At 34.1% G+C, this 9,568-nt stretch overlaps 1 protein-coding gene across 1 annotated transcript; it reads left to right on the plus strand.

Moving 5' to 3' along the window:
- The first annotated feature begins 1,937 nt into the window (after positions 1–1,937).
- On the plus strand, positions 1,938–6,894 carry LOC110893573 (probable serine/threonine-protein kinase PIX13). Its single transcript, XM_035981400.1, has 7 exons — positions 1,938–2,150; positions 3,037–3,238; positions 3,307–3,551; positions 4,240–4,375; positions 4,455–4,679; positions 5,205–5,279; positions 6,575–6,894. Exons 2-7 carry the CDS (start codon positions 3,142–3,144, stop codon positions 6,892–6,894), a joined length of 1,098 nt encoding a protein of 365 aa, XP_035837293.1. The 5' UTR covers positions 1,938–2,150; positions 3,037–3,141.
- Positions 6,895–9,568: the final 2,674 nt, after the last annotated feature.

A 9,568-nucleotide genomic window follows, 5' to 3' on the forward strand; every position in this document is an offset into this window, starting at 1 on the left:
AAAAAAGAAAAACACAAGATGAATTTCAATTCCAACAGAATATTTGATAGATTAAGAGCTGATGAGAGAGAAACGATCGAATGTGAAATGAACGTAATTAAACCCTAAAAAAAACTAGGGGCTCAAGCTTTATCCTTTTATTACGATCAAGTCTCCTCTTAATAAATAAAAATACCATATTATTTTATACATAAAAAGTAGTCGAATATTGTATACATAAATGAACTATGATAAACATAAAATATAATTGTATATAAAACAAGTTTATACAAGCCTATGTTTTTAGAAGATGACTTCTTGTAGCATCCTTGGTTGTAACAACGAACGAACTAACTAAGACAGTTAGATGGTGGCCGAGGCTTCGTAGCAAACATATTTCTAGTTTCCTTAAGAAAACTCGTTTGCCTCTTAGCATATAACAATTGAAGCAGTAGCAAATTCCTACTAAATGAGAAGTAGCAACCGAGAGCTAGCGCTTTTTCAAGCTTTTTCCGAATGTGCTTTGAGTGAGCTGCGAGTTGCGCGATTTTTGAACACTCCTAATTTAGGCTATGGCGTTCCTATGTATCTTGGCCCTCTTGGCGTCTTGTTAGGGTTGGGTGTCGTTTTTAGTTTCGAATAAAAGTCTCGTTTAGCCGTTAAAAAAACTAGTTAACCTGAATAAAATTAAAAAAAATATATGAGAAAAATAAATTTCAGTCTGTTTAACAAGTCAGAGCCATGAGGAGGGTCAACTGTCAATCATCAGCACATCAAATTTGACCCGATATGAAATAACTTGAAGTGAAATTTGACCCGATATGAAATAACTTGAAGTGTCTGATACATACAAGAATAATATTTCCGCAATACATTAGGGCGTGCGGAGTGGCTCGGTAAACCACTCGACAAACCCAATTACCGAAGTGGCAAATCAATGCCAACCCCTTGCCGCATGAAGTGTTTGACGAAATGGGAGTGAAGTCGGTGAGGCTTCACCGATGCGGGGAAGGGAGGAAGGAGAGAGAGGGGGGGTGTGGGGTGGGTTCCATTCCAATCTCAACCAATCACATCTTTTTCCTTTTTTTTTTATTTAAAAAGTTTATCACTTCACCAAATGTTTAAACCATTACCGACACTTTTCAGCAAAGTTTAAACACTTTTGACTGATTGACATGGCGCGCTCTGATTGGTCGATTTTTTGGTTTACCACTCCAAAGTGTTTAACCACTCCTTACACCCTTATCTTACACACTCGTACAGTTGTACTCACAGCTTTTCCACTTGTACATTAAAACCACTAACAGATATATCTCCTCATCAACTTTCGACAGACAGTATTATTCTACATCGTACTGGGCCCACCTCAACACATTATTATTCTACATGGCATAGCCGGTGAGGGTGGGCGGAGAGGACCACCGGCCAGGACCCGATATTTTGAAGGGCACATTATTTAAAAAAAAAATCCGACATGTATATGTAAAAAAATAAATTAATAGGGTATACCCATACAAACACCAACATAGGCCCACTTATAAAACTATTTTTTAGATTAGTTATTAGCCTATTGGCATTAGGTTTAGACATGGCACATTTTTTCAAGTTCGAACAGGGTACACGAATTCTCAGAGCCGGTCTTGCTACATCGTACCGGGCCCACCTCAACACATTATTCGTGCACAACAATTTCAACGTCTTCTGCATGGTACATTAACCCCAGCCAGTTAAGACCTTATTTAACCATGGTTAGGTCTACTGAACGCTATATAAACTCAACGTCTCGGGCTACTTAACTCATTCATTAACCGAAATAAATAATAAGTTAAAGTTACCTATATATTGAAAGAAAGAGACATAGCACATGGATTTGCAAATCACATGCAAAATATGCATGTTTCAGCATGTGGCATACATATCTCATTCATTCTGTGTTTCCTCTTGTTATACATTAGAAAAGGTGCAATTAGCTATGCATGACATAGTTTAACCCTTCACCAACGTCTTCTGCATGGTACACTAACCCCAGCCAGTAAAGACCTTATTTAACCATGGTTAGGTCTACTGAACGCTATATAAACTCAACGTCTCGGGCTACTTAACTCATTCATTCTTCATTCTCACACACACCTTCAAAGTTTCAAATTCTCTCTTCACAAGCTCTAACAGTGGTAAACTGATCTTCTTCCTATTTTGCTTTAACTTACTTGGCTTGCATTCGAACGAAATTTCTGATGAATATGATACGTTTCGTGTTGTATGTATGTTGTCGAAACTGTGTTCAAAACGTTCTAATTAAGTCATGTAACTTGTGAACATTGCTGTGTGGTTGAATCGGTAGTTACTGAAACAGTGGTAAACTACTGATCTTCTTCATATTTTGCTCTGTTTCTTGTAAAATCTACCAACATTCTGGTCTGATCTACAGTTGCTGCATTTGTTAGGCGTATGTAATATAGTTGTGCATGTTCTAACCCTGTTCCACCTCGTTATGATTCAATAATAATAATAATAATAATAATAATAAAGGCATTATTATAAATGAGATAGGAAGAAAGGAGTTATGCTTAACGTAATAGTTGAACTTTAATGAGTTTTCAGTTTTTTTTTTATTTATTATATGAACTACTACATTAGATTTTTATAAACAAGTAAAAACATGTTACCCTTTATACGTATAACGTATCATATTATCTGGCCAATAGATGAATCACACGTGGATAAGGATTAATAAATTTATATGGTGATCATCAAATACCACAAGCACATTGTGTGATTTAATTGTGGACGCTATAAGAGATAAATAGTTAAGTGTAGTCGAATAAATATATTATCATTTAAAACCATCCAATGTTAACAAAACTATATATTTTTATTTGCTTTGAGATAATTATATTATTGTTATATTCGAATTGGTATTTGAAACTTAGTATGCTTATATATAAAGTTCCACCTTCTCCCGCGTCTGGCTCATTCACCAACTCAGAGAATCCTTCATTATTTTTTTCAATTCAAGCCCATACTCACTACCTCTTTTTTTGATTTCCAAAACCAAAGAAAACACAATCGCCGGTGATATCTTTGTATTTACGACGTTTCTCTAAGCTTTAATTATATACAAAGTCTACAATTTCCCATTAACAACACAAACAAACACCAACAATGGGAAACTGCATACCTTGTTCTGCTTCAGAAACCACCCAGGCAACCATCTCCGTCAATCATCGAAGCACCAACACCAAACCCTCTTCCACCACAGGTACTTACTCAATTCAAATATTCAATTTTAATCTTATTATTCTCTAGCTCTGATTTTCACTTGTATAGGGACATCAATTGGAACGAGTAATGCTGTGGGAATTTCGGACTTGAAGGTGTACACGTATTCGGATTTGAAGAAGTGTACTAGAGGTTTTAAGTCTGATATGGTTTTGAGTGTGGGGTGGTTTGGGACTGTGTATAAAGGTTGGGTGGATGAAAAGACTTTGTTGCCCTCCAAGAAATGGACTGGGTTTACGGTGGCTGTTAAGAAGTTGAATCATGAGAGTGTTCAAGGGTTTCAGGAATGGCAGGTTTGTGTGTTTTTTTGTTTGTTTGTTGTAACTTTTTGGTTTTGATGTGATTTGTTGCAATTGTTGTTGTCGTTGTAAGATGAGACAGTTAAATGGTAAAATGATGGTTACATTTGACGACGGGAAATCGTATAAAATGCTGATATGGATAAAGGAAGTTTTTTTGATTGTTAGATGGATTTAGGAAAGATTTAAAAATGCTGATAGTATTTGTTGCAATATGTTAAACGTTTGATCAAGTAGAATTTTTGCATCAAGAGTGTGTTTACGTCTTGCTTGGTTTTAATAAGCGTGTTTGCGGCACGAGGTGGTTTGGAAACACCTTTGGACCTTCTGGTGGCGCCTCCTCATCCACATCTGGGTCAATTTGGTCGAAATTAGGGGATGTACCGGGGTCGTATGTAAAAACGGAGGGATGAAAAAAATTTTGAATTGTTTAATTGAAATATAGGCTGATATGTAAAATAGACGAATGAGATGTAGCTTCTGGTTGTACATAAAGCTTATTTAGTTTTACATAGAGCAATGTCTTGTTGACGCGAAGCTCTCGCCTTGCTACTCGGCTTACTATGATCTTTTTAAAACCAAGCGGTTATGTTTTGGTTTATGTTGTCTGTTTATTACATAATAAAACTAGAAAAGGTTAGTTTTGGTTGACGAGAATGGTTTGTTGGAATAAAATTTGCAGTCCGAAGTGAACTTCTTGGGACGGCTTTCTCATCCTAACGTGGTGAAGCTTCTTGGGTACTGCAGGGAAGATAGAGACCTTCTACTTGTATACGAGTTTATGAAGAAGGGAAGCTTAGAAAACCATCTTTATGGACGTAAGTAATGTATTAGTCAAAACTGTAAAATTTACAATTACTTGATCTTTGAAACTTAGTTGGGTTCTACATTGTGCAGGAGGATCTGCAGTTCAACCACTTTCTTGGAATTTACGGCTTAAAATAGCCATTGGTGCAGCTCAGGGACTAGCTTTTTTACACAGTTCATATGACAACGTCATTTACAGAGATATTAAGGCCTCTAATATATTTATTAAGGCCTCTAATATATTGCTCGATAGGGTGAGAGTTTTATATAACTTTTTTACCTTCCTACTTTTGCTTCTATATAATATAATGCATCGTGGGCTTCACTATTATTCATTCTAAATCCATATTTGTCTTTTTTACCATTGTTTGCATACACGAATTGGGGACAAAAGGGAAATTTGACTTTTAAAAGACAGCTGCAAGAACCAATCTGGAACGTACATTAATTTATGTATTTATCTAAGATCTAACATGAGTATTATCATAAACACGGTTATGTGAATGTCCTTGAATTTATTTGTGTTTTCATATATTATAAACATCTGATTGACATGTGTATGAAACTTGTTACGAGGAAGAGAGAAGAGACAAAGTAGGAAATTAATTAATTAGAGGGAGAAATTATTTAATCTTTTATAGCTATACATTTTCATGTAATTTTTAATAAGAAATGAATGGTTTAGCTTCGGATTGATTCTCGCAGGTCTTGCATTAATTATTATTCTACAATTTATATTGAACCCTTCCCTATGGATATATTATTATGCTGGTGGTTTTTATGATCATTTATCTTTATTTTTTTTTAACTATTTGTAGAACTACAATGCAAAAATTTCAGATTTTGGGTTGGCGAAACTAGGTCCTCCAGGACGAGGGTCACAGGGCTATGCTGCTCCTGAGTACCTTGCTACAGGTGACCTCTCTTTTTTAAATAAAATTGTTATTGATGGTGTGCTCTTTTTTTATATGGTCTTTCCGTCTTCCTTGCATCAATTGTGAAGTTATCAAAGTAACCGTTGTTTAATTTGACTTTGTCAAATTAATCTTTTTTATTGTTTTGAATATAAGGAGTATCATATAACATTTCGTTCATATGCTTAGCGACCATGAAAGATGATGGGGAGATTGATTCTCTATAATAACGAAAATATATTTGAGTGAGTTAGGGTACTAGACACTTTGAACTGAAGCAGCCATTATTCTTGAAAAAAAAATCTCAAAAAAAAAAAAAAAAAACTTTTACTTGCAAAACATGAACGTTTTCCTAAATTTTCTCCCATGACCTTTAGGGGGTGGCACAGTGATAAGCGCCTAGTTGCCCTCTAGCAGACACCTTGAAGGCTGTGTTTGGTCCCGTTGGTAGGGTATTGGCGAGGATGAGTTCTCACGATTACCAAAAAAAGTTCTCACATACCAATGGGTCTTTTAAAGCTAATATCAAGTACAATGGAAATGAATTTTGCTATCGTGGATTTATCCAACAATGGTGGTTTCTTTATACTTTTATGATACAAATTGTCAAGTAAAATGAACACAAAAGTAATTTACTAAAACAAATACTAGTCATCGGTTGTCATACAATGCTCCATTTCTTTCTTTTTCTTGTCTATCTAGTGAAATTGCATCAATAGATTTAAGATGATTAGTGATAGAAATGTTGGGAAATTTTCATATATCCTACACTTGTATGAAGACAAGTAGAAAGAAGTTCAAAATTGTATTTAACTGAATCTTGTGAAAGAAAATCATCAAGACTTGTAGTTGATCATGCGTTATATTATACGTTATGTTGGATACCATATGCTCATTCACACACTCATGGTAGTGATTTCTAACTACATAACCAAACATATCTCGTATATGTTGCAAAATGAGTTGTTGGGTAGCGGGTCAATGAGATTAAATTTTAGAATGGGTTAAAAAAATTCGGATCGACTCTCAAAACACTTTTATATTCTTTCTAGTTAATAAAATAGTAAATAAATGTGATTATAAACAATATAATCAAATCAGTGATTGCAGTTTTCTGAACTAAATAATTTATGAGGTTATAAACACTTAATTATGTCATTATGGCCTTTTTTTTTTTTTACTAGCAATAAATGTTAATCGAATCCACTCATCCCCGGTCCCCCTATATAAGCAAAGCCTAAGTAGGCATGGTACTTTTCAAGTGCATAGATGATAATGTTATACCAAAATGTGCAGGCCATTTGTACGTACAGAGTGACGTGTATGGATTTGGGGTTGTGCTACTTGAACTGATGATGGGTCTACGAGCACTTGACCCAAAAAGGCCCGGCCCACAGGTTAACCTGGTCGGGTGGGCCAAACCGTTGCTCCCAAACAGGATGAAGTTAAAAACAATAATGGATGCAAGGATGGAAGGCAAATACTCAAGTAAAGGTGCAATAATGCTTGCTCAACTCATCCTTCGTTGCCTAGAAGAGGAACCACGAAAACGGTCCGCCATGAAAGAAGTGGCGGATATTTTGGAGCAGATATATGCTATCAAGGTCAAAACCTAAGGAACAATTTAACCTAGTAGTTAACCCGTCCGCGGTCCGGGTATATATGATTAACACCATCCAAACTCACTACATATTTTTTTAATATCACAATGACTTATTATCCAACTATTAAGAACATCAATAACTGTGTCTATATTTAAGATAATGATGACTTTTTATTTGATTGCGATTAGTGGGTTAGGATATAATAGGAAGTTTATTTGGCTAAGAAGGCTAGGAAGAATCTTGATCATCCATTTATTTAATCAAGGGCTAAGATAAACTTCATTTAAATGTTATAATGTTTTCCTTTTTGAAGTTGAAGTGGAGAAAGGTTGTTTTTAGTGACATTTGTGTACGTGTATGCATTGATGATTTCAAGCAAAGTGGTTGTAACAATTTCAATTTCAATTTCAAATAGATGAAAGCATTAATAGTCGTTGTCCAGACTGACGATAACACAATGTTTATATTTATTGAGAGGAACAAAATCAGTCATTTATATTTCAATATGCAAGAAAATGACAGAAATGCATGTTTATTTTTATTTTTTATTATTATTATTTTTTTTTTGTGTAGGCTTACATCTTACACGTGTATAAAGTATTACTCATACATGAAGAAATTAGTTTGACGGTTTATAGAAGCATACGTAATTGTATGTAAATGTAAAAAATACAAAAAGTAAATACTTGTTAACCATTAATCAAAAAATTGAATGATTTGGTTTGTTATTTGTATTTTTTTTTCCTTTTCTTGTTATAAATTTTGATAAATAAAAAAAAAACCCTTTTATATCATTATATACATCTCCACATATGCGTTTAAAGAAAACTAATTTTAGGTAGCGGCGATGGAGGTGGAGGTGGGTGGTGGCGGCTGATGGTGGTGGAGGTGGGTGATGGCGGCTGATGGTGGTTTAGGCGGGAAAAGTTTTTTTTCTGCAGGGGGTAAGGTTTGCAAGAACTATTTAACACCGGGGGATAATATTGCAGGGTACAACAAACCATAGGGGGTAATAAGAAAGGGTAACATAGTCATTTCATATTCCATTTAACAGATCTGTTAATTTATTTGACGGCAGGGGGTAATATTGCGACATAACATCATATGTGGGGGGGGGGGGTAAATTGCAATTATTTTCTGGGAGAGGCTAACAGTGCCAATTGATTATAACCCCACAGGGTAAATTGCAGTTTACTCTTCAACTTTTAACGTGCATATTTTACTTTTATTGTAGATTTATTAAAATTCATAAAGTTGCACTTTTTTTTAGATTTAGAGTAAAATGCACGGATAGTCCCTGTGATTTGGTGAAATTTCAGCTTTAGTCCTCAACTTTTCAAAATTACACTCTTAGTCCCTGTGGTTTGACAAGTTGTTACTCGGATAGTCCCCAAAGCGGATGGAGGTTAGTTTTTCTGGTTAAGGGTGTGAAATGACAAGGACTATCCGAGTAATAACTTGTTAAAACACAGAGACTATCCGAGTAACAACTTGTCAAACCACAGGGACAATCCGAGTAACCTTCATCCGCTTTAGGGACTATCCGAGTAACAACTTGTCAAACCACAGGGACTAAGAGTGTAATTTTGAAAAGTTAGGGACTAAAGGTGAAATTTCACCAAACCACAGGGACTATCCGTGCATTTTACTCTTAGATTTATCATAACGTTATGTGTTGCTACAAAGATTCTCGTATTATACTTGAGCCTCACGCTAGTTAACCAGAATGTATAAGAAAATTAGTAAACCGGTTATTTGGTAAACATTTTCGGTTTTAAAACATTTTGTATAGGAAAACTACGCGTAAAAACATTGAATCATACACGCACGTTGTAACATGTTAACTCGCAAAATTAAATTTGACCAAAACATAATACAAAAAATTTGTATGAGTTAAAAGTGAATCTAACCAATCACTTTATATGTTTTACATTTTAAAGATAAAAGAACAAAAATATAAGTACAACTCATCAAACTTATAGTACAACCCTTGATGTCAACATATGTTAAGTACAACCCATAAAACATATAATACAACCCTTGATGCCAACATGTGTTTCAAATTGATATTATATAAATAATTTACTTTAGAATCTCTATAATTATAAATAAAAATAGAAGTACCCTTGGCTCATTCTTAGAATATCCACCAAAAATTTTGCCACTTGTCAACTACGTATTATTTCGCACTATTTTTTATTATTTATGGTAAAAAACTAGAAATCTTTTTTTTATATGCTTTTTAAATAGCAAACTAATACATCCATATTTATGGTATCTTTTAAATTTTTGTTACAAATAATTATAACATGTTTTATATTATTTAATAAAATCTTTAATTAAAGTATAGTCTTGCTATACATTAAAAAAATCAACTATTTATAAAATAAAATAAAGTAGTTGTTGTGTTGTGTGTATAACATGTTTAATTATCATTGTTGCGTAATAATTTTTATAAGTTACTTAATTATGTATGTACAATGTACATAATTGTAGCATGAGTCGCGTAATTATCATTATAAGTTGTGTAATTATAAGATATGAACAAATTATTTTCACATTATATATATGCTACCCGTGTAGTACACGGGTTGCTAACCTAGTAGTGGAATAAATGTGGAAAACGCCTTTTAAGTGGGGACTGCCCATCAACTATTTAACTTTGAATTTGTGCTAAATAGTTATG

This window comes from Helianthus annuus, chromosome 12, assembly GCF_002127325.2.
Source record: "Helianthus annuus cultivar XRQ/B chromosome 12, HanXRQr2.0-SUNRISE, whole genome shotgun sequence".
In the NCBI taxonomy this organism is placed as follows: Eukaryota; Viridiplantae; Streptophyta; class Magnoliopsida; order Asterales; family Asteraceae; genus Helianthus; species Helianthus annuus.